Below are 24,395 nucleotides of genomic sequence, written 5' to 3'. Positions count from 1 at the left end.
ATAATCTGCGACCTGAGACACGCACTGGTACAGACAGATTCCCCACTTCCTTACCAAGCACAATCTGCATGCTACCATAAGCATGGTCTAGTCGCACAGTAAAAGCTTGTTAATTTGAACTGCAAGGGGCTGGAATAAATGTCTGAGTTATCAAATGACCCCAAAAAACTCACAAGAACCACTTCGGTTCATTTATTTGGTGAAAGACTGGGCAATGGTCACCTGGTTTTAAAATTAGAACAACAGAGATGACAATGCGTGCACACTGTCGGGAGCATCGAAGCACAACTGCTCCAAAATGGTACGGGCCTTCCATCGTACCCTTGACGCGGCAGTGATGGAGCTTTTTTCCAAGTGACCATGCCACTTGTGAGGAGGCTTCACCAAGCAAACAGCGAATGGTATGTGACAGGCGCGCAGTTTCGGCCCTGCGGAAGACCCACACGCACGGAAAGGCGCAGCGGCACCAGGAAAAAAAAAAGACTCTTCTTTCACATTAAGCAGCAGACATTAATGGATCACTCCGTGATATTTGCTTACGACCGCCAAGTAATTTCTTCTTGACCCTGTTTCGGTTTCATCAACTGAACGAGGGCTGTGACGTGTAGTTGGCATTGAGGAAAAAAAGCTAGGAGAGAGCGTCGCATGACATTTTTAAAGCAGTTGTAAAGGGTTCAACGTGGCTTGAACCTAGTTATACAAGCGAAAGCTCTGTTTCCACTGTCTCAAATCAAATGTCGAGGTCGAGGTCAAGGCCCAATGGTCATATGATCACGTGGTCATACTACCATAGCTTGGGCCATACCACCATGCAGTTAAGTTTGGTTTCACCTTGTGAGGCATTGAGGGTCATTGTCAATGTGGTGCCCCTTGTCTCAGATGTCAAGGTCAAAGGTCAGGTACCTAATGGTCATAGTCATATGATCACGTGGTCATACCACTACGCAGTTAAGTTCAGTTTGGCCTGATGAACCACTGAAGGTTATATTGTCACGTTGTAGTGACGGCAGTCCAGCGGTCAGGAAGACACCAGAAATACTTGCAAACGAAGCCTCTTTATTTGGGCTGACTTGCGCCCGCAAAAGAACTGACTCACTCGATGGCGGCGTAAGCAACAAGCGTGCTCGTCAATCGTCGAACTACGAATACCCGCTGCTCGCGGCATCGTTCAATTTAAAGCCGGCAAGGAAACTTCCAGATAACAGGTCAAGATCATCTACGGTAATCTGGAAAAACCTAGATGCAGCCTTTCATGGCTGCGAACAATCGAGATTAGTCTGGTCGCTTCTCGCGTCACGAACAAAAGCGATAACGACCCTTTCCTGCTGCCTTGAGCGTGAACGAACAAACACTACAATGATACGTGGCATTACCCCCCTCCCAAGAAGCATCGTCCCGATGCTTTAAAATGAAAATAAACACGGACAATGAAAACTTCGAGTCCTTTACCGTTCATAATAAGGTGTAAGGGCAGCGGTAAAAGCTTCAAGTCTGGCCGTGTCGTCGTCGGTGTCGTCGTCGGTGTCGTCGTCGGTGTCGTCGTCGGTGTCGTCGTCGGTGTCGTCGTCGGTGTTGTCGTCGGTGTCGTCGTCGGTGTTGTCGTCGGTGTTGTTGTCGTCGTAGGGATCGTCGTCGTCGTCGTAGGGGTCGTCGTCGTCGTAGGGGTCGTCGTCGTCGTCGTAGGGGTCGTCGTCGTCGTCGTAGGGGTCGTCGTCGTCGTAGGGGTCGTCGTCTTCGTAGGGGTCGTCGTCTTCGTAGGGGTCGTCGTCTTCGTAGGGGTCGTCGTCTTCGTAGGGGTCGTCGTCTTCGTAGGCGTCGTCGTCGTCGTAGGGGGCATGGCCTTCTGTTTTCGTCGATGGAGGATCTTAGTTCTTGCGCTCAGAAGCAACCTCACCTCCAGAGGCTGCTTTATTCAGTTTAACCTTCGGCGGCTGGGGAAGCGTCCACGCACTGCGTAGCCTCGGCTAGGAGATACTTAGCGCGGTGACGATGGCGACGGAGAACGCGATAGGCGGCTCGGCGATGAGTATCCTTCCCGACGCAAAAAATCCTCGATTTCGGCTGGTCGCTGGCCGGGTCGGGGTCGTGGGGCGTCGTAAGGGAACCCTCGGATGCCCATTCTCCTGTATGGGCAGTACCGGAGAATGTGACCGGCTTCTCCGCCGTGGAAGCATTGTGGGCGGCGCTGGTCGGGTGTTCTCCACTCGACGCATTTCCTCGGCCGTGTACGACGCTCGTAAGACGGGCGAGTTGGGGCGAGAGGGCGGCGCTCCAGCGCAGCTGGCTAAGGGCGATAGGGGCTTGGGTCCCGTCGTCGAGGTACTGGACGGCCCACTGCTGCGGCGTAAGTCATGGCTGGAGTCTCCAGAGGCTGCGTGGTAGGCTGTAATCAGGTCTTTCGGCGAATAACTCAAAGGGCTGGCGTCACGACTTGCAGGGGTTGTCCGGTACCTGGAAGGCTACCCAGCACCTCCACCAGATGTCACGTTGTAGTGACGGCAGTCCAGCGGTCAGGAAGACACCAGAAATACTTGCAAACGAAGCCTCTTTATTTGGGCTGACTTGCGCCCGCAAAAGAACTGACTCACTCGATGGCGGCGTAAGCAACAAGCGTGCTCGTCAATCGTCGAACTACGAATACCCGCTGCTCGCGGCATCGTTCAATTTAAAGCCGGCAAGGAAACTTCCAGATAACAGGTCAAGATCATCTACGGTAATCTGGAAAAACCTAGATGCAGCCTTTCATGGCTGCGAACAATCGAGATTAGTCTGGTCGCTTCTCGCGTCACGAACAAAAGCGATAACGACCCTTTCCTGCTGCCTTGAGCGTGAACGAACAAACACTACAATGATACGTGGCAATATTGTCTCATCCCCATTGAAATCGGACGTTGTACCCCGAAAAGCAGAGCTCTCGCTCTAAAAGCATCATGGGAAAGAGGCCCTCACGTGACTGATTTCACTCGCTGCGCTTGAAATCTGGGACGCCTCGGGTGCAGGAACCTGAGACTACCATCTCGGTACGAACTCCGCCGGAACATGCCCGTTCACTGGGCGCATTTGTTTTTCCAGCCCCGCACTACTTGCTGGCAGGTCTCGGCTTCCGCTCTGACAGTAAACAGCGTCACACGACCTACTTGCCAGAGGCTGCTTGCGGACTCGAGGACAGAGCCCCCTCGGTTACTGTACCAGCTAGGACGCTTTCACCTGCTAGCAGACAAAGGAAGCCATGGCCAGCACGACGCCAAAGAAACGCCCTGCGCTCGATCATGATACTGAGTCGATTTGAAGACCGTACCATCAGCTTAGCGCAGGCGCATTAGTTCGCACAAAGAAGCCAAACTCATTGCGGATAGGCAGATAGACGAAAGCCTTCGCAAAAATGTTGACAACAAGCGCTATACAGCTGCTCCAGTATACGAGTGGTTCACCTGCGATGCTTTCAGGTAAGCGCGCAGGCAGCATGTCGCGAAACAAGCGAACAAGAACCTATTGACGACACGAGCTAACAATACGCGCTCGCAGCTCCGAACGCGCGTCCGTGTGTGGTGTATTTCAAGAAAATATAACGAAGATGCAAGAACAAAAAGTCTTACGATGGCTCAGAGAGCAGCTGCGGAGCTCATGTGAAGGTTTAACGCACGATATCGTCCTCCAGGAACACGAAAAGTACGCAAAATCTAACTCAATATGGCTGGCAGCGCGACGCGCAGCTGTCGTCTGCTGCCTTCCTCGCAGCTTTAAGTAGCCCGCGGACTGCCATAGGCGAAAAACGAACGCGTTGCAATGGCGATGCGCGATGGTGGGCAGAGCTTTCAGGCTGCCCGAGAAAAAAAAATACCGGACTCGAGTCCGCACTTAGCTAAGGTTAAGCCCGGTTAAGCGAAAAGCTCTCGCTGCTTTTCAGCCAACTCCCAAGCTACCACTTCTGGATCGGTGTTTCTGCGGCGTCTGACTGTTGCTTCTTCTTCTTCCATGGCGTGTGTCTGCACCTGTTCTATGGGCAAGCGCGCCTTATACACCCCTCCTTTCAAATGAGAGAGAAGCCAACAGCCACAGAAACCAAGGGGCATAGGGGATTTTTTTAAATTAATTTATTCATTTTGTGCTGTTGTTTGGTTTAGAATATTACTGAAATGTTATCGCTTAAAGCTAATTGATTAGAAAAGCAGAAGAAAAAACAACCACATGCCGCCGGTGGTATCCGAACCCACGACCTCCGAATTACGCGTCCGGTTCTCTACCGCTGAGCTACGGCGACGGCTGTTAAATCTGCTTTCGGGGCTATTTATGTTTACAAATAACCTAACCTTGAGAGTGTACATCAGCGCCACCCACGTTCTTAAGCGGCGGACGTAGCACGTCCTGAGTTACCGCTGATGTGACGTAGAACGTCATCGAACGGCGAGGGTGGAAGCTGTGTGAGAACCCTCTTATGCTTCCTATGGCATCAAGGCTGCCAGAACCGAGGCCCTCGCTAAGCAATTAAGCAAATAAGGGAAGGGGAATGAGGAGCTCGTTATAAATATCCCCTATGCCCCTCCTTTCAAATGTGCACTGCGCACGGCTGCGGCGAAAGGTCAAACGGTGGAGAGGATGGCCACTTCTATGGCCGCCGCTCACGCGTTCTCGCAACGTCTTGCGAAAGAACCTTCTCCTCTTGGGACGGCGGCGGCGGCGAAGGGTAAAACGGTGGCGAGGAGAAGCGGCGACGCTCAGACGACGGAGTCAGCGCGCGGCGACGGCTGCGACAGCAGCGGCCACCTGCGCTCCGCGTGACGTCGCTCGGTTTCGCGCATGCGCAGCTGTGGCTAAAATTGATCACGGCGCACGCCAGACCCGGTGTTGACGAGCCTAGTGAAGCTTTTCGCTTTAAAACGAATGCGTCCACTAAAAAACACTACGTATCAAGCCACGGCTTGCAATCTGGTAACTATGAAGGGCACTAGGTGAAAAACGGCAGCGGCTGAGCATGTGACGTGACACTCCGTCCGGAGATAACCTTTAAGCCTAGTCATAAGAAGTAAAAAGGACACAGTCGGTCCCCTACGCGATCACACCAAGTGTGCGGTGACCTCTATCACTGCTGCGTGACCAGCGCGGCAAACAGACAGATCAATCTGCTTGGTGCAGATGCCCGCATCTTGGGCTCCACAGATGTGCGACTGGAGGAAAAAAAAACCCGCGAGAGCGTCCGGCGACAGTCATGGAACTCTCGGCAGACACTCGTGACACCATTTTTCAGACTCGAGCTGTTCATTGCATCTCGGAACAGATGCGTTCGCAATCCATGACGTAATGAACCGACGGTCACGTGCCTGCTCGCAAGTGAACTCAGTAGCGAGCGTCGGGGTTTGTCGCTATGCGGAGATCCCACGACAGGGGGTCAAAGGCAACAAACCTTTATCGGTCTATAGCTTCTACCCGATCTCGGCGGCATCACGCTCGCAGATCCGTTTTGCGCAGTTTTGCAGCATACGACGGCGCTTTCGGCTTCCTGCCGTCGCTGCCAGTGAGGGGTGCTTAGAGCCGATAACTGATATTTCCAATTGCACGCGCGTGTATGACACCGCACGGAACGCTGTACGACGAACGGTTGCATCACAATTTTGACACGAAAGTCTGGGAAGGCATACAATTGAAGGAGCATAAGTCGTCGGTTCGAATCCCTGTCGCACTCTAGCCTCCAACTTTACTAAATACGGGCATCCGTGTACTCAACTATAAAGTTGTTTTGGGGACATGCCCAAAGTCAGTGGTGCCGATTTGAGCATAAACAATGGCGGACATGTTATACGGAGGCTGAGCGTCATCAGTAAAGTGTCAAATTCTGTCGTCAAAGCACATGTAAGCCATATGCGGCGACTAGAAGTCGTCCATCCGGAACGTGGTACGACAAACGGTTTCATCATCACAATTTAGGTACGGAGCGCCACATGGAGGTCGGCCAGTGTATATAGAACACGTATCTGAAGTGGCGGCTTGCTGTGCGCGTCATATGGCCGCTTGATGACCGTACCCAATACTTGCCGTCGCTGGGATTTTCTGAACGCAAATGGTGACTCCACAAGCGACACGAGATGGCGCAAATATCAAAAAAGTTGGTTTTTGAGGAACGGAAATGGCGCAGTATCTGTCTCACATATCTCGGCGGACACCTGAACCGAGCCGTAAGGGGCCGTAGTGGAGGTCTCTGGAATAATTCCGACCACCTGGCACAGCACAAGGGCGCCTTTTGCGGTCGGGTTCGAACCCGGGTACTCCGGCTCGGTAGACGAGCGCCTTAACCACAACCACCGCGGCGGGCACTGGTGCAGGTGACGCGCCAGATTTCGGTGTTTCTCTTCTAGTGCGAAAGAACTCACACGATCGTCAGAGCCGGGCAAAAATCTCGCTTGTACATCTTGCTTGTGCATCGCCCGTTGCCATAGCAGCTGTGACAAACGGCTGGAATTTGGCCCGGGCCACCCCCAAAATCTGACCTTGGCCGATTTGGACCAAAATCGGAGTCCAACTATAATTGGGCGTGACCGACACGATGAGGACCTCCAGATTTTGCCCGTGTCTTTCACTGGATAAAATTTGGTCCGGGCCACACCCAAAAAAGTTCACACTTTGATATATTGTCACGGCTAGACAGTCGGGACGGCCAGGACACGCTTTGCTGTGAAGCACCAGGCAGCAGCGGACTCCCGAGGGCACCACACAGAAGAGACGACGAAGAAGAAGACACCGCCCGCCACTATGGCTAAGGCTAGCCAGAATAGCGTTCAAGGCAGTTCGGCCGGAAGACGGCGCCACGAGGGTGCCCAAGATTGTGGCATTGCTCCCCCCTCTGGGAAGCGCCGCCCTCGGCGCGGCAGGTCGTGTGGACCGACGGCGGCTCCCCCGGGAACGGGAGTTTGGCACACGAACACCTGCTGTTGATGGGGCGCCCGTGCAGAGGAGCAGTGGCCCTGGTGCATGTAGCAGTTATCGTCGGCGGGCGCGGAATCCACTGTCTCGGCCGTCTTGATCTCGTATACGAGGAGGGAGAGACAGCTCTCAGTCGTCTGGACATTTCGTACTTCCGGTTCGAGCAGCACGCGGTCGTTGAGCGTTCTCGAAACCGAGTCTGTCCGACGGAGTATTCAAGCGGCAGCGTGTTCAGGTTAGACAGCAGGGCGAGTGCGCGATTCCATGAGGCGGTTCTGGCCGACCACCATCTCGACGGGGGCGCACGCTGAATACCGTCGTCTTCGGCGCCCGCAGGTAGAGACGAGTGAGCTGCTAGCGGGCGTGGTAAGGCTTCATTCGTGCGACATGCACAACTTCGGACGTTGGTCGTCTAGAGGAACGAACAGTTCCTTGAGGGAGAACTTCATAGTTTACCTCGCCGAGTTGTCGTATCACTTTATAGGGGCCAAAGTACCGCCGAAGCAGCTTTTCAGAGCGCCCTCGTTGGCGGATTGGGCTCCACACCCAAACGTTTTCTCCGGGCTGGTAAGTGACATCCCTGTGGCGATGGTTGTAACGGTGAGCGTCTTTTGCTTGTTGATGCCGAATATGTTGCCCAGCAAGTTGGCGGGCGGCCTCAGCTTCGTGAACAAAGCGGTCGGCCCCCACGACAGCGGAGTTTACACTACCAGGAAGAAGCATTGCGTCGAGCATAGTCGTGGCTTCGCGACCATGTACTAAGCGAAACGGTGTGAAGTGAGTCGTCTCTTGCAGCGCAGTGTTATATGCGAAAGTTACGTAAGGGAGTACTGCATCCCAGTTGCGGTGGTCGTCGTCCACATACATAGAAATCATGTCGGCGATCGTCTTATTTAGGCGCTCAGTGAGTCCATTAGTTTGCGGGTGATAAGCTGTTGTTCGTCGGTGGCTGGTGCCGCTGAGTCGCATAACTTCTTCTGTCAGCGCCGAGGTAAAGGCCGTCCCTCTGTCAGTTATAACGACCGTGGGTGCGCCGTGACGAAGCACGATGTTGTGCATGAAGAAGGCGGCAATTTCCGCAGCTGTTCCACGGGGAAGAGCTTTCGTCTCACAGTAGCGACTGAGGTAGTCGGTGGCGACCACAATGTACCGGTTACCGAGCGAAGACTCCGGAAAGGGGCCGAGTAAATCCATGCCGACTTGGTAGAAAGGAACGTGTGGTGGATCAATAGGCTGCAGTAGTCCGGCCGGCTTAGTGGACGACGTCTTGCGACGTTGACACTCGCGAACTGCCGAACCGCGACACGGCCGAACTGCCTTGAACGCTATTCTGGCTAGCCTTAGCCATGGTGGCGGGCGGTGTCTTCTTCTTCGTCGTCTCTTCTGTGTGGTGCCCTCGGGAGTCCGCTGCTGTTGGTTGGAAGTGGGGCACGGGACAAACAATCTGCATCACTGTGCTTTTTCCCTGATTTATACACAATGGTGACATCAAATTCTTGCAGTCGGAGGCTCCAGCGTGCGAGTCGCCCTGAAGGATCCTTGAGGTTTGCCAGCCAACACAACGAGTGGTGGTCGCTCACCACTCTGAAAGGGCGGCCATACAAATAGGGGCGAAATTTCGTTACTGCCCACACAATAGCTAGGCATTCTTTTTCGGTGGTGGAATAGTTCACCTCAGATCGTGATAACGTGCGGCTTGCGTAAGCGATGACGCGTTCGACACCATCCTGCCACTGTACAAGGACCGCACCAAACGTTACTCGCGTCTGTGTGCAGTTCTGTGGCAGCTGCCTCGTCGAAGTGCCCGAGTATGGGTGTACTTTGAAGACACGTGCGTAGCTCTTCGAAGGCATGTTGTTGCTCCCGACCCCAGAAGAACGGTTCGTTATCTTTGGTGAGGCGGGTAAGGGGCTCAGCAATTCGGGAGAAGTTCTTCACAAAACGCCGATAATAGGCGCAGAGACCCAGAAAACGGCGCACACTACGCTTGTCAGCAGGAATGGGAAAAGCAGCGACGGCGGCAGTCTTGTCGGGGTCTGGGCTAACGCCCTTGGCGCTCACAATGTGGCCCAAAAACTTCAGCTCCTCGAAAGCGAAGTGACATTTTTCTGGCTTAAGGGAGAGACCGGCTGAACGGATAGCTTCGAAAACAGCGCGCGGCTGAGGTGTTCTTCAAAAGTGTCGGAGAAGATGACAACATCATCCAGGTACACGAGGCAGGACTGCCATTTGAGGTCTGAAAGTACAGTGTCCATCATCCGTTGGAAAGTTGCCGGAGCCGAGCATAGACCGAAAGGGAGCACCCTGAATTCGTATAAACCGTCCGGAGTAATAAATGCGGTCTTCTCCCGGTCACGTTCGTCCACCTCTATTTGCCAGTAGCCGCTGCGTAAATCGAGTGATGAAAAGTATTTGGCATGGCGCAGGCGGTCGAGGGAGTCATCAATCCGCGGCAAAGGATAAACGTCTTTCTTAGTTACTTTGTTCAGGCGTCGATAATCAACACAAAACCGTAAGGTCCCATCTTTCTTTGCAACTAGGACCACAGGCGACGCCCACGGGCTCTTGGATGGCTGGATCACGTCGTCCTGGAGCATTTCTTGAACTTGCTTTCGAATTGCGTCTCGTTCCTTTGAAGATACACGGTACGGCGACTGGCGTAATGGTCTCTGGCTTTCGTCGACTACAATTCGGTGTTTTGTTATCGGAGTTTGCCTAACTCTGGAGGTTGACGCAAAACAGTCCCGGAAAAAGTCAAGGACAGTCTGCAGGTTGCGTTTTTCACTAGGCAGGAGATTCGGGTTCACGTCGAGTTTAACAGGAGCATTCGTGGACTCTACTGGTTTCGTAGCCCCCGTCAGCGAGTACTCTCCGGCGCATTCCCCGAGTTCTTCAAAATAAGCAATCGTTGTGTTGGCCGCTAAACGTTGGGGTTCACAACCGAAATTTGTGATCAAAAGGTCGGCTCGCTTTTTGCTCAATTCTATAAGTCCGCGAGCTACACACACTTGCCGACCCAGGAGCAGCGACATGTTGGCTTCAGCGATACCACGGGTGCTGGCGCTGTCATCGCACTCCACAGTTACTAACATGCTGGTTCTCGACGGAATCACCACGTCATCATCGCAGACCCGCAACTTAGTCCTGCGTTGCTGAGGTTCGTTGGCAACAGTGCGGTGTGCGGCAAACGAGACGATGAGCTCCTTAAAGTCGATGACCGCCCCGTATTCCCGGAGGAAATCCAAACCGAGTATGAGGTCTTTAGAGCACTCAGGAAGCACAGCAAAGCAGCCGGGGAAAGTGACGCCGCGGATCTGAATTCGCACGGTGCAGACGCCGGTCGGCGTCACAACATGGCCGCCGGCTGTGCGGATCTGCGGCCCAGTCCAAGGTGTCAAAACCTTCCTGAGGGTCGTGGCTAGCCGGCTGCTTATCACAGAGAAATCGGCGCCGGTATCCACTAGTGCGGTTATTTCTAAATTATCGGCGGTTACTGGTATTTCCGTTGAAGCCAATCGCTGGCTCTTCGTCGGTGGGCTCGTCGGGTCAGGTGGTCGTTGGTCTCGTCGTCGCTGCAAATCGTCGAGTGGAGGCTCTTCTCTTCCCAGCCGCGGCGGCCCTACCCCCGGAGGACGCCGTTTTCAGTTTTCCCGCCGTGGGGACGTGCCTCTGAATACGCCTGAGGTGGATGGACGGCTGGGAGAAGAGAATCTCCGTGGCGATGGGGATCGAGACTGACGTTGCGGCACGGTCGGAGCCTGCAGGTTGGAAGTCAGGAACTGTTCAATCTCCTGAGGTCGTTCGCCGTAGCGTGGGCGAGGAGCGTCCGAAGCAAAACCCCTTAAACCCATTCGACGGTAGGGGCAGTGGCGCAGGATATGACCGGGCTCACCGCAGTGGTAGCAGAGTGGCCGGTTCCTCGGCGTACGCCACACGTCCGCTTTACGCATGGCGGGCCGGAATTCCTGCGGCACGGTGGTGGGCACAGCTGGACGTGGGTACTGCACAGCCGGCACAGGTGAAAAAGCTTGTGCCACTGCCGCAGGCCGTCGAAGTGCTTCACTGTACGACATGATGTAGGGCTGCGGCTCCGGAACCACTGGTGCTGGCTGCACCACTCGCCGTATTTCATCCCGCATCACGTCAGACAGTGCAGCGACGGTGGGCTGTGAGGCCTCGACGCGGAGTTTCGCTAGTTCTTCGCGAACAATGCTCCTGACGAGCTCTCGAAGATCCTCTGCGGGCAGCGGTGTAGGCGTGCAGATTTGGGCGGTTGCCATACTAGCTTGCCGGCCGTACTGCACGCCGCGTTCCTGCAAGGAGCGCTCCATGCTCATTGCCTCTCTTGTGAAATCGGCCACTGTCCTTGGAGGGTCGCGGACAATTAAGTCCAGCAAAGAGCTGTTCCTTGACACCCCGCATTAGGTGCCGCACTTTCTTGGCCTCGGCCATAGCAGGGTCGGCTCGATTGAACAGTCGCATCATGTCCTCAACGAACATGGTGACGCTTTCATTTGGCTGCTGCGACCGGGAGTGCAGAGCGACTTCAGCCTTCTCTTTTCTTTCACTGTTGCCGAATGTCGCTAGCAATTGCCGCCGCGGTGGCTCAGCGGTTATGGTGCTCGGCTGCTGACCCAAAAGACGCGGGTTCGATCCCGGCCGCGGCGGCTAGAATTTCTTTGGAGGAGAAATTCTAGAGGCCCGTGTACTGTGCGATGTCAGTGCACGTTAAAGAACCCCAGGTGGTCGAAATTTCCGCAGCCCTCCACTACGGCGTCTCTCATAGCCTTAGTCGCTTTAGGACGTTAAACCCCATAAACTAAACTATAAACTAAACGCTAGCAATTCACGCCGAAAGACCTCCCAGGTGGCAAAAGAGGTCTCGTGGTTCTCGAACCAGATCTTTGCAGAGTCCTCTAGCGCGAAGTAGACATTCCTCAATTTCCGCTCACCGTCCCACTGGTTGAAGGCTGCCACACGGTCGAAACTGGCCAACCAATCTTCAACGTCTTCAAACCTGTCTCCGTGGAACGTCGGCGGTGACCGGGGCGCGTGGAGCACGAACGGAGCGTCAGCTCCAAGACGTTGAGCGGTCTGGCTACCAGTGGTTGTTGTCATCTTCCTTGGTTTTGTCAGGCCGCTGAACTCTGGCTGTAGGCCTAGCAGGCGGCGGCTCGCTTTGTGGACGGGGGTTGTATCGACGCCCTGAGAACCGGCTTCAAAGGCGTCTTCAGAGTCAGTGTACATGGGACGTTACCCAGCACCTCCACCAAATATGTCACGGCTAGACAGTCGGGACGGCCAGGACACGCTTTGCTGTGAAGCACCAGGCAGCAGCGGACTCCCGAGGGCACCACACAGAAGAGACGACGAAGAAGAAGACACCGCCCGCCACCATGGCTAAGGCTAGCCAGAATAGCGTTCAAGGCAGTTAGGCCGGAAAACGGCGCCACGAGGGTGCCCAAGATTGTGGCAATATAACCCGCCGCGATGGCTCCACCGAGATATGCGAGACTCCATTTCCTTTCCTCAAAAAAAAAAAAAAAAAAAACCACCTGCGCCTATCAAACACTGCCTCGTCAAAAACAGCGCAACACGCGAACCTTTTCAAAGGCCGCGCCATTGATACCGGAGGCGCTTTGGGGCTAGTACCATCATCGGCACCCAAGTATGTCTGTAAACGACAAAACCTTTTGTACGCGCGCACATACCCACACACGGAACGCCAGTTGGACGCCGAAGCGAGCAGACGATGGGCTCCGCGAATTTTGGCCTTTTCCGCCAGTCTTTCGATCTTGCTTTCCTCGCTTTTGTGCTCAATCGACGGCGGAATATCAGAGGACCACGAGGAAACCATTTTTCCGGCAAGTGGGACTTCACTTTCGCAATTTTTGGACTTTGCGTGTTCAACGCAGCACGTAGCCGAGTTGCGCAAAATTGTCAAGCTATCAGGCATTTCATAGTGTCGGGGGGGGGGGGGGGGAGAAATCCTCAGTCACAACGCTCGTGAAAAGAAATATCGCGGCTACTGAACACGATATAGAGCCGAGAGACATCGAGAACGTTTTTTTTCTTTCGTTAAAATTTAAGCAGCGCTAACTTTTAGGACGAATACACAGAGGACATGACAGGACGGGCGAGAACGTGTTTGTCGAAATTTTAACCGGAAAACAGGACTCTAGTCTATCCCTTTTAAATTCACCCAGGCAAAGGAAGTTGAGGTTCAGGGCTCTGCTTCGCAAGGCTCTCAAAATTTCAAGCAACCAGCCACTGTTGATAGTGGGGCACTTTAATGCACACCACCAGAAAGGGGGGTACACGCACAAATGTCCAAAAGGCAGACAGCTGTGGGAGGATACGCACGACCTAGGGCTCACCCTGCACACGGACCCCGAGAGTCCAACGAAGGCGTTAGTAAGGATACATCCCCAGATCTGACATTCTCGAAAAACGTAAAAGGTTTAGATTGGCATAATTCGGATCAAAATTTTGGCAGCGACCACTACATAATAGTTTCCATACTGAAAGAAGGCCTTAAAACACGCAGGGCTCGCGCGCCGGCCGTCGTGGAGTTGGATCAGTTTAGAGGTGCCAGGAGGGCTCAGGAACATCGAGGCATGGGCGACGGCGCTCAAATCGGACGTTAGAGAGGCGACAAAAAGGCTAGAAGGGGATAACGGCCCGGAAACAGCCGCCTATGTGGGAAGCAAAGCAAAGAAGCATGGAGCGTCGTCTCAAAAAGCAGAAATGGAACCTCAGGAGGAGGATTGCGATAAGGAAATCGAAGATTATATTTTCAAATTGTGCGCACAAAACTGGGACAACAAGTGTGACGAAATGGGGGGAAGATTGGCCAAAGCGAGACACGCGTTCGAAGGGAACGATGATGATTTCATGAACAAATTAATTGAGACGTACGTGGGGAAAACTTCACTTCCTGACTATGGTGGAGCGACTAACGAGGCCCATCAGAGAAGCGCAAGTAAGGGCAGAGACTTAAAACGAGGTCGGCTCCTGACGGTGTAACGAACAAAATGGAACCTAGACGATGACTCCATTATTTATCTAACGGAGTACATGCAGGAATGTAAAGAAAAAGCCGAGCTCCCAAAACATTGGAAGACGCCAAGCATTATCTTAATACCGAAACCAGGGAAGCCTCCTCAAGTGGCAAATTTGCGACCAATTCGTGCGTTGGGAAAACTTCATGCGTTGGGAAATTGATAGAGCACGTCGTCCAGACCAGACTGATGAGCTTCATGGAGCAGGGCGATCTGTGGCCACATGAGATGGTCGGGTTCCGACCTCACTTATGTACGCAGGACGTCATGGTCCAAATCAAACATGACATAATAGCATGGAGGAAGGAAAACTAAGGAGAGGCCCTTCGTATTCCCAATGCATTGACGAAAATGTGGCGGAAGTGACGTTAAAATTTAGGCTTAAAAAGTCGGGCCACTAGCAACGTTGTCGTTGTTGCTAAGAAAACTCGGGCCACTAGCAACGGCGTACAGCGTCGTTAGCGTCGTTGTTGCTAGGGGCCCGAGTGTTTCTCGGTGGCGGTGGACGGGCTTTCGGCACGGTGTGTTCGGCCTTGCGTGTTAAAGTCTACATGCCTGGTGTCGTGACGTTACGCACGCCTCTAAGATTGCTTTTAAATGCAGCAAATAACCACTCATTTGATATTTTGTTCGTCAAACTTGGTGTCGTTACGCGGAGCGATCGATGCATTGAAATGAATCTCGCGAAAAGGTGGCACTCCGGAACCGCGCTTCGACACGCGAAGAAGCGTTGATTGTTTTGATCAGCGAACTTTCGCACCTCACCAAACAGCACAGAAACATGAAGCCGCTCTCGGCGATGCTGAGCTGCGTTTCGAAGGCCACACGGCGGGTGTACGGTAGCCCGAGGAGGATGGTGAGCTGAGCTATATAAGCGCCGCGCAATGTCGTCTGAAAAGGTTCACCTGGCGTCTGAAAAGGTTCACCGCACCTGTGCGCCGGTCTGTGTCTAGGTGCGTGTTTGCGGGGAGGGAGGTGTAGGAGTGTAGCGGCGAGCGGCGCGGTTTTTTTTATATTTTTTTATATCTTTCTTTTATGAAGCGCTTGTGAGCCGCGCGCGATATCCGCCCCGTAGCTCGGTGGAGAAAGAAGATAGTGAGGAGAGCCGAGCCAACTTCCGGTTGCGGGGCGGCTTCACAAAAAGTGACGTCAGGGCCTCTCCTAGTTCTTTCCTTCCTCCATGCTTCACAAAAAGTGACGTCAGGGCCTCTCCTAGTTCTTTCCTTCCTCCATGCATAATAGACTCAAGGCCCAAAGACGCGAAAGCCATTTTGGGGCTGGACCTCACGAAGGCTTTCGACAACGTGAAGCATGAGGCGGTCCTGGAAGGACTCAACAAGGTTAATGTTGGTACCAGGACATATCGCTACATCAGGGACTCCCTGACGGGCAGAACTGCCTGCATGAAGTTCCAAACGCTGGAATCCCCCGCAATTGAGCTAGGGAGTAAGGGTACGCCCCAGGGATCGGTGCTGTCTCCCCTAATCTTCAACATGGCTATATGAGAGAGCTCCCCGAGAAATTGGCAAAGCTCGAGGGATTAAAATTTAGTATATATGCGGATGATATCACCCTTTGGGTCGACCGGGGAAATGATTCGGCCGTTGAAAACCTGCTCCAGGCCGCCACCGACATCACAGTCGAGTACGCGGCCGAGAGAGGCCTAGCGTGCTCGCCGCAGAAATCGGAATTATTTATATATAATCCGAAACACTTAAGGTGCAAGCCACCGTCGGAGATCAGAATTAATGTGGCGGGTAGGGAGGTACCGATAGTCGAGCAAATCAGAATCTTGGGCCTGATTCTCCACTCACACGGACATAATGGCGAGACTATCAGGAGGCTGGAGAATCACGCGATGCAGACCCCGAACCTAATTAGGCGGGTGGCCAGCAGGGGCCGAGGGTTAAAGGAAAAAAATATGATTAAACTCGTACAGGCGTACATCTTCAGCCGGGTGAGCTGCGCAACGCCGCATCTAGGTTGAAAGCGGTGGAAAGAGAAAATATTTAGTCTCTAATGAGCAAATGCGTAAAAAGAGCGCTGGGTCTGCCCATGTGCACATCCACAGAGAGACTGATGGCTCTAGGGGTACACAACACATGGGCAGAATCGGCGGAGGCGGTGCGAACCTCTCAAATTGAGACTTAGCACCACGAGGAGAGGAGGAGCCATTCTGACTGAAGTTGAAATTAAACCGGATAGAAGTCTCACGCAAAAGGTGGAGGTGGATAGGGAAGTCAGACAAAATGTGATGATTCCTCCCTGTCAAAAAACATGCACCCGGAATATAACAAACACAGGAGGCAAAAACGAGCCGAGGCATTAGAAATTAGATTCGGCAAAATTTCGGAACATGAGGTGGCCTACGTAGAGGTGGCAGGAGGTGGTGGCGGTTTTACGGTGGCAACGGTCGTCAGCGGCCGGGGCAATTGCGCGGGCGGAGCATAGAAGTTGCCGAGTAAAGAGCGATCGCGTTAGCTTGCGTTGGAACGAAAGCGAAGTTTGTCATCAGTGACAGCAAAACTGCCATACAAAATTTTAGCAAGGGAAGGTTCTCGCCCTTAGCGGCCAGAATCCTAGGCCAGAAAGTAGGGTAGGAAAATTCAAATACTTTGGACTCCGGCGCACGAAGCCGTCCCCGGCAATGAAGCGGCCCACGACCTTCCTCGAGATCTCTACCGCCGAGCCGCTATAGGGCCCCTCGATGACCGAGGGAGCGGAGAGCGCATGCTAAAATATGGGGAGATCAAGCAGCATTATAGATTGGAGCGTAGACTGGTACCCCCGCCAGACCCGAAATTAGACAACAGGCGAGCAGTCGCGTGGAGGCGACTGCAAACTTAAACGTACCCGCACCCGGTTATGGCGAGCCACATGTTTCCCGAGGCCAGGAGCGATAAATGTAACCTTTGTGGCGCGAGAGGGACCCTCGACCGCATGATAAGGGAATGCCCGTACTCTCCCGGGGGAACGCACAACACAGACAGCAGAGACACCTGGGAGACCCTGCTAGTCCAACTGGCTGAAGAGGCTGCTGGGACCCAACACCTCCCAGCCTGCGGCGGAACCCGCCCCCTGACCTGCGTGTCCGTTGGAGCTTATTCCATCCATCCACCCATACGCCTTTTCTCGCAACGCGTTAAAAATGGCTGGCCGTTTAGCATTGCTAAGCACACACAGCGCTGAAATTCGCAGAGAGAGTCCCACGTGACCATAGTGTGCGGCGATATCAGCGCGAGCATGCGCAGGCCAGCGCGGCAAACTGTAGACGCCAGCTGCGTCATGGGCCACGCGTGCACACAAAATTAACGGAAAGGAGCGGCTTCATGGGCTTGCGAAGGCTGGCCGCGTGACGTCACGCTCCCTCCACAAACTGCGAATCTCGGGTTTCAGTTCGATAGCTCATCTGACATTGAAATGACCTTCGGCGACACGTCAGATGCCGAAGCACATTTTGACTATGGCCAATGGGATGGTGTCCCCAAATTTGGCCCTGGTCGTCACCCCACTCCCAAAATGTGGCTCACCATCGAAATTTGACAGTCATCGATTTGGACCAAAACAGATATCTAGGAAAATTTGACTACGGGCAATACAATGATGACCTCCAAATTTGGCTTTTGCCATTTCCAAATTTGGCCCACCCCACCTCCGAAATTTGACCATCGATTTGGACCAAAATCGATGTCCAGGGAGATATTGACTATGGGTAATAACATGGTGACCTCCAAATCTGGCCCGGGCTAAATGGTTAAAACTTGCAACTGTACTTAATCCGAGAACATATAGCAGCCACAAAAAACAAGTCAAGCCAACAGAAAGAAACAGCAAAATCATAGTAAAGCAAGAAAAAACTTTCGCTCGACCATCGATCGGTGTAACGGAGTTAGACCACTGGGCCTCTTCGATTTACCGCGCCGCTCGGGCAGAAAGTTCGCCCCTGACAGGAAAGCGCATCATGGTCACATGGGTTGGCGTCCACCGGAACCAGCCGTCCGGCACTCACGGTGGCAGGCGAGTCACGGAGGACAGATGCTCTGCTTAGCTGCTGCGGCTCGTTGCTGCGCACGCCTACGGCAGAAATAGACTGCTTGGGTTCGAAAACTACCTGAAGTTATTCAGGGCTGCCGCAGAACAAACAGCCGATTGACGGCAACGCCTTCTTTGGTGCACAGTGTGCTGTCCAGAAATCCTCAAAAGCATGCGCTGAGCAATCGCAATCTAACGTCTTTCAGTCGCCATCACAACGGAGGGAAGAACTGGCCGTGCGTTGCTTACTACGCAGTAAGTATGACTGGTATGACCGCAGAAGATCGACCCTGCATGGTGATTGACTATGCTGTGGTCGCTGCGATTTCTAAGTTCGTGAACTGGTTCCTTCCTATAATCAGAAAAGAATTGGGATATTTCCGTGCGCAGATCAGCCCGAGAAAATCGAGCGCCTGGCTCCGCGGGCAGCCAGAGGCGGATAATCGTAGAGGCCCACAGTCATTCATTTATTAAGTCCTCAAAGGCCCCATTTAAGGGGTATTACATGGGGGGTGGGCGGGGAGTACGGCAGTTATGACAAAAAAAAATTATTTTCGATGGCAGACTTGAATTGTTGAAGATCTTCAAGGGAAGCGATATGGCCGGGAAGGTCGTTCCAGTCCAGGGCAGTACGGAGGAAAAATGATTTTTGGAACGTTGTGGTATGGGCGCGCTGGGGGTAGACTGCTCCGAGATGGCTGTGACGGGATAAACGATGGGCTGGGCGGATGAGTGCGTTGTTCGGTGGCAAGCTGTGAAAAAATGTATGATAAAGAGAAAGGCGAGCTAGTTGACGACGGGATATGCTAGGGTACGAAGTTCAAGTCGAGATTTTAGTCCAGTTACACTAGCGTGATATGAGTACTCTGAAAGAATAAATCGCGAAGCGCGATTTTGAATAGATTCCAGTAAATTCGACAGGTTGGTTTGGTGAGGATCGAATATAGAACTGGCGTACTCTAGTTTAGGTCGGACAAGTGATATATAGTAGTCATATAGTAGGGGTGTTTTTTTTACCTACACCAGCAAGGCTCAATTTTTTATTTTTTTTGCAAGTGTAGAAAAAGTGTAGCTCCGCCCACCTACACGAACGTGCAGTACAGCTTTTTTTGGAGGCCAGCAGAAGAAAAATTTTCTGACGGCAAATGCCGCGAGCGGTTGCAGCCCAGCCTCCCAAAGTTCGTCCGACGGCAGCATTATGGCGGTGCAGCCACAACCAAGACAGGCAACGTTACCTTCTACAAAGATGAAATCGCTTACAAGACCGAAAGTGCGTATTTTAGTCTGCTGAACGCTACTTCGTGTTTAGGTGAGCCGCGTTCGTTCGGTTGTTATGGACACTGAGCGACCCACGTGAAAAATGTAAGTATTTTAGTCATCTACGTTTTTATGTATGTTCGTGCGAAGCTCCCTACGCTTACAGTATCGCCTTTCACGTCTGTGTATTCATACGGCTGCGTCTCAAAGCGGTCGGTCAGCCCGCTGACCGAGCCGAGAAACAGGCATCGATAGTCGCACCTCATATGCCGCGGAACGCCGGTTTCAACGCAGCGCAGAAAGCTATTCCCCTATAGTCACGACAAAAGCATGGGTGTTTTGTACTTCGCACGACAAACTCGTCAACGACCCTTCATCCGACGATGAATTTATTGTGCAAGAAATTTATCGACAATTGCGTAGATATGCTCCATGCATTCGCTGAGCAGACGGTACAAGTTGGTGTGTTGTTCTCCATCTGAGGGGAAACAAAAATGTCCTTTAAATTTCTTTACCCTAATATACGCCATGCAAAAACGTCTGATTTCATCTTATATTACGACGGCTAACAAGTTTAGCTCCGCCCTCCTACACGAGCTTCTCAGTGCAGGTAGTGCAGGTCACGAATAAAAAAAAAATAGCCCTGGAGTTTCTAAATATCCCCCAGAGGGCGCCACCGTCTATGCGCGTTTCTTCACTTCACCCACTGTGAGAATACAGCGTGGGCGTGCTTGGCCCCAAAACTTGACTGCAGAAATACAAATTTTCCGAAAACATACACAGCGGGGAAGCGTTGTTTTAGAATCAACATAATGTCCTGTAATAAAATATGCTTCATTGCACTGCTCTCCACTAGGGGGCTGGGCTGGATGGCGCATCGGGCCATGCGCACGTAGGGTGCCTCGATGCGCGCCCCCTCTCCTCCGCTCCGTGCAGGGTGGGGACTTCCTTTGAAAGGGTCAGTGCCGCCGCCGTGGAGGAGGGCAGCCATATTTGAGCCCACTCCTCGCTTCCCCACGGGCCGGTTGCACGTGCGGGGTCTCGCGTCCGCCCGGTCGCAGATTTCTTCGGCTGCAAAACTAGCAAGATGCCTGGCTGTTGCGTGCCACTGTGCTCAAACCACTCAAGAAATGGCTGGAGGATGTTTTCATTCCCAAGAGACCCTAAAAGAAGGCTCCTCTGGACGGTGAAGATAAAGCGGGACAAATGGCAGCCTGCAAACTCTTCGCGCATATGCAGTGTAAGTACAGTGATTATATGAACGCTTGATAGTTTTTGTAGTTATGCCTGTCGCTGCAGGTTTGCATTTAATATGTGTGCTAGAAGTTGTGCTATAGTGTTCCTGGAAAGGCTGTAACTACGCACGCTGTAACTACGCACGCTGCGTGACTGCATCTTTTATGAAACATATATAAGGCGAAATGATACAGCAGATGAGTGGCGGAGAATCATTTTCATGACTCGCAGGTGTGGACATGCATTTTGTATTTCTGTGCAAAGGCTAATAACCACAACTGACAGTAACATTAGTTATATACAGTCGCGCCCGGCATTTATGCAATAACAGAGTGCTTGCTTGTAATCGGTTAGCTAAGAGCCGAGAGGTTCTTTATTAATTTTTCAAATGGTCCTAAAAGCAAACGCATCAAGAGACACGAGTCAGAAACGTTGACAGTAGTTTTTTAGAGTTTTTATTTGTTCCAAGGGTGTGTGACGAAGCCGGGAATTAGTTACTTTCGGTAAAACTCCCGTGAATGTGATCTTCCGTATATAGCTTCGCTAGACTTCAAGCTTGTTGCTTCTAGCTATCTGACATTTCTAACGTTGGCGCAGTTATTGTGCAGTGCCGGCTATTTCTCCTATGCACAGCCATTATAAGTCTGACTTTTAGGATTTGATAAATGCAGCTGCCGAGTGTGCGCGACTGCTTAACATCGCTGAAGCAATGCCAGAGCTTGTGTATCTTTGAAAGGGGGGATTTCTTTCTGTTTGTACTACATACTGGACGCCTAAATTAATTTTTTTATGCAGGCCCATTTCGAAGACAACTGCTACGAGAATCACCGCGCGGACGGAAGGAAGCTGCTAAAGGCAAACGCTGTTCCAGCCATCTTTTCGTTCAGACGTAAGCTGCACTATATTTTCATTATTGATGGCAAATATGATGTGCATCACTGTTGTGACTCATGAGTTAGAATAATAGCGCTAAAAAACTGGACTTCTAGGTGCAAACATTTCTAGCTTAAACTGTTCGCTTCAAGATTATCGTTCGCACAGCTATGAAATAAGTGCCGACAATGAGCAATTCTGACAAACTTCACTCATTTCTACTCTTACATTTCCTGTTGGTTGCACAGCTATGGTTCACCACCAAAGAAAAGCTCCAAAGGAGAGAGGCACACCCGCTCTATCAACAACATCAAACTCAACAGTGCAGGAACAAGGACCTGGCGTTTTTGCGGACTGCGATGAGCCTTCGGCATCAGGTCATCTTTCACAGCCAAGTAGCTCCGGAAAAGCGCCTGAGGGAACGAACTTAAGTGAAGAGGCTGTCTATCAGCCTAGCGATGGACAAACAGAGCAAAATGAAGGCTGCGATGTACATTCCTCGAGTAGGTGTTGCGCTCAACTGAGAAAACAACTGGAAGATGTGAGAAAGAACTACAGACAACTTCAAGAAGTGCATAAAAAAGCCAACTTGACTATTAACTCTCTTAGAAAGAAGGTGCGAAAGCTAAAAAGCGCCGTAGAGCACTTTGAAGAAAGGATAAAATTTTTAAATAAAGATCAAGTTCGGGCACTTTCCCGAAAAAGCAACAAGGGAAGCATGTGGTCGCCGCAGACTATTAAACAGGGGCTTCAATTGAAGTTTTCTTGTGGAAAGTCGGGCTACAGAACTCTCAGACAGCTCGGCTACCCACTTCCGGCAGAAAGAACCCTGGCTCGTCGCCTCCAATGGCTCAAGTTCTCTCCAGGAATTCTTACAGACGTTGTTGAACTTCTCCAAGCGAAGGCACAAGGCATGGAAGATGTAGAGAGAGACTGTGTCCTCTTTCTCGATGAGATGGAGATTGTCCGAGGGTTTCAGCTTGACCGCGCTGAAGACATTGTGTATGGGGGAGTGACATTGCCACAAAAGCCAGATGAGCCTGCTAATCACGCGCTTGTGTTTATGGTTGGAGGTCTCAACCAGCGATGGAAGCAGGTGATTGCTTATCACTTCACTGGAAGCCATGTGGACGGCCGCACGCTCAAGGACATTGTTCTGCAAGTTGTCCAACTCTGCGCCGATATTTCCCTCAGAGTTCGGGTTGTAACGTCCGACATGGGCGCCTCAAATCGAGCGATGTGGCGTGAGCTCGGCTTTTCTAGCCACCGAAATTCGAAGACAACCTGCTCAATACCACACCCTTCACTCAATGAAATGGAATTGTTCTTCAACGCAGACGCTGCTCATGTTTTGAAGAATATTAAAGGTCAATTGATAACCTCTCATGTATTCACATTAAGTGAAGCAACAGCCAGCCAGTGCGATCTTCCCTCACGTGAAGTGAAACTGGATCACGTGCATGCTGTGCTGCAGTTTGACAAGGAAAGGGAGCTGAAGCTCGCACCGAAGCTCTCTGAAGCACATGTCTCATCTGGACATTTTACGAAAATGAAAGTCGGACTTGCCGTACAATTTTTCAGAGAAGCTCCCAGTGCAATCCGATACCTCATCAAGGAAAAAGTGCTGGACATTGAGGCAGAAACAACGGCTTGGTTTTTAGAGCTCGTATCAAAATGGTACACATTAATGTCGTCGCGTCATCCATCCGTTGCCCTAAGTCTGCAAGATGTGGCGAAGCATCATAGAGATCTGGAAACTCTAAACCTGGCTCTAAACACCTTTCAAGGGATGAGCATGGGCAGCACATCTCAGTGGAAGCCATCGCAGGCGGGCCTCCTGATCTCCACAACGGTCGTGCTTCGCCTTCAAGACATTCTTTTGAACTCGGAGGGGTACGGCTTCCTTCTCACCAGCAGGCTGCTGCAAGATTGCCTTGAGAATCTTTTTTCTGTGGTTCGTCTCAGGAAGCCTGTCCCAGACGCCTATGACATGAAATGCGCTCTGAAACTTGTGTGCATAAGCCAATTTTTGCACACGCCGACTACCACCAGCTACAATGTTGACGATTCCGAGTATCTGGTTGACCTTCTGTCAAACGGAAAACGTGAGCTCGCTGAAGCCGAGACACAGGAAATCGATGACTCGGAGATTCTTTTCATTGAAGCGCTAACATCGACTGAATGCAGCATCCTGTTCCATATTGCCGGATTCCTCGTTAAAGGTGTTCTGAAAGCAATAAATAATTGCGAGCAGTGCAAAGCTGCCCTGCTTGGTTCTAGTGACGCTGAAAATGCATATCTCACAAGGCTGAAGGAGTACATCGAGAATGGCGACAACCTGCATTACCCCAGTGCTGAAGTTATGGAAGTGCTGAAATCGTGCGAAGAGCATTTTAAAGGCATCACAGAATGGGCGGAAAGCCTTCTAACTATGAAATCTCCTTTGCAGGTTGTGATAACATACCTAAGACAAATGGTGCAGTTTAATGTTGAAACATGCCAGGTTCACAACGAAATCATTCAAAAGTTGTTATACTCGACCTATGCTCGAACTAGGCTGCGAATACACCTGCGACAACTGGAAGAAAAAAAAGTCAATGGACATGCAAGCAAAACATGTGCTGGCGTCAGCCTGCCGTGAACGGATTTGTAAATATTGTGCATATATGTCAAATTCACCATAGTTCTCTTGTCTTCTATTTTATGACAGTAGCTTTAATAATTTCCAGCATAAATAAACTGCATTATTACAACTCCTAAGTATGTGAAATTTATTCATTTACGTTTCTCATTTACTCTTCACACTATATTTAAGAACAACTTCTTCAGTCGATGAGACACGCGCATTTTGACAACGTATGCTCTGTTGATAGATGTTATTTTTTTTGCTTTTTCATGAGATTACTTTTCACACTCAAGTTTGCGTTCACTTAATGTTTTCGGTGAAGGTATGAAGGTGCCGAAATTATCCCATGCTTAGTTAAAGTGGACACCTTACATGAAAAAGGCTGCACGAATTAT

The 24,395-nt window shown here is 51.7% G+C and overlaps 2 protein-coding genes across 8 annotated transcripts in view; one reads left to right on the top strand and one right to left on the bottom strand.

Annotated features, from left to right (window-relative positions):
- Positions 1-24,395, bottom strand: part of sp3 (phosphatidylinositide phosphatase spermathreecae) — a 151,893-nt gene that overhangs the window by 2,028 nt on the left and 125,470 nt on the right. The window contains exon 19 of one of the 7 annotated variants that reach the window (XM_089578134.1): positions 19,638-19,743. The exons of the other annotated variants lie outside the window; for them this stretch is intronic. Within the exon in view, the coding sequence (XP_089434260.1) occupies positions 19,639-19,743 (105 nt within the window). The 3' untranslated portion in view covers position 19,638. Of the gene's footprint in view, positions 1-19,637; positions 19,744-24,395 lie in introns of those variants that run through there. 7 annotated transcript variants of the gene reach the window in all.
- Positions 20,241-24,240, top strand: LOC149349218 (uncharacterized). The gene is made up of 3 exons (XM_089578141.1): positions 20,241-20,505; positions 21,297-21,390; positions 21,623-24,240. Exons 1-3 carry the CDS (start codon positions 20,353-20,355, stop codon positions 24,013-24,015), a joined length of 2,640 nt encoding a protein of 879 aa, XP_089434267.1. The 5' UTR covers positions 20,241-20,352; the 3' UTR covers positions 24,016-24,240.

This window comes from Amblyomma mixtum, chromosome 3 (genome assembly GCF_055824585.1).
Source record: "Amblyomma mixtum isolate Tamu chromosome 3, ASM5582458v1, whole genome shotgun sequence".
Lineage (NCBI taxonomy): Eukaryota > Metazoa > Arthropoda > Arachnida > Ixodida > Ixodidae > Amblyomma > Amblyomma mixtum.
Note: the sequence above shows the minus strand (reverse complement) of the source record. Positions and strands in the feature narration are given on the sequence as shown.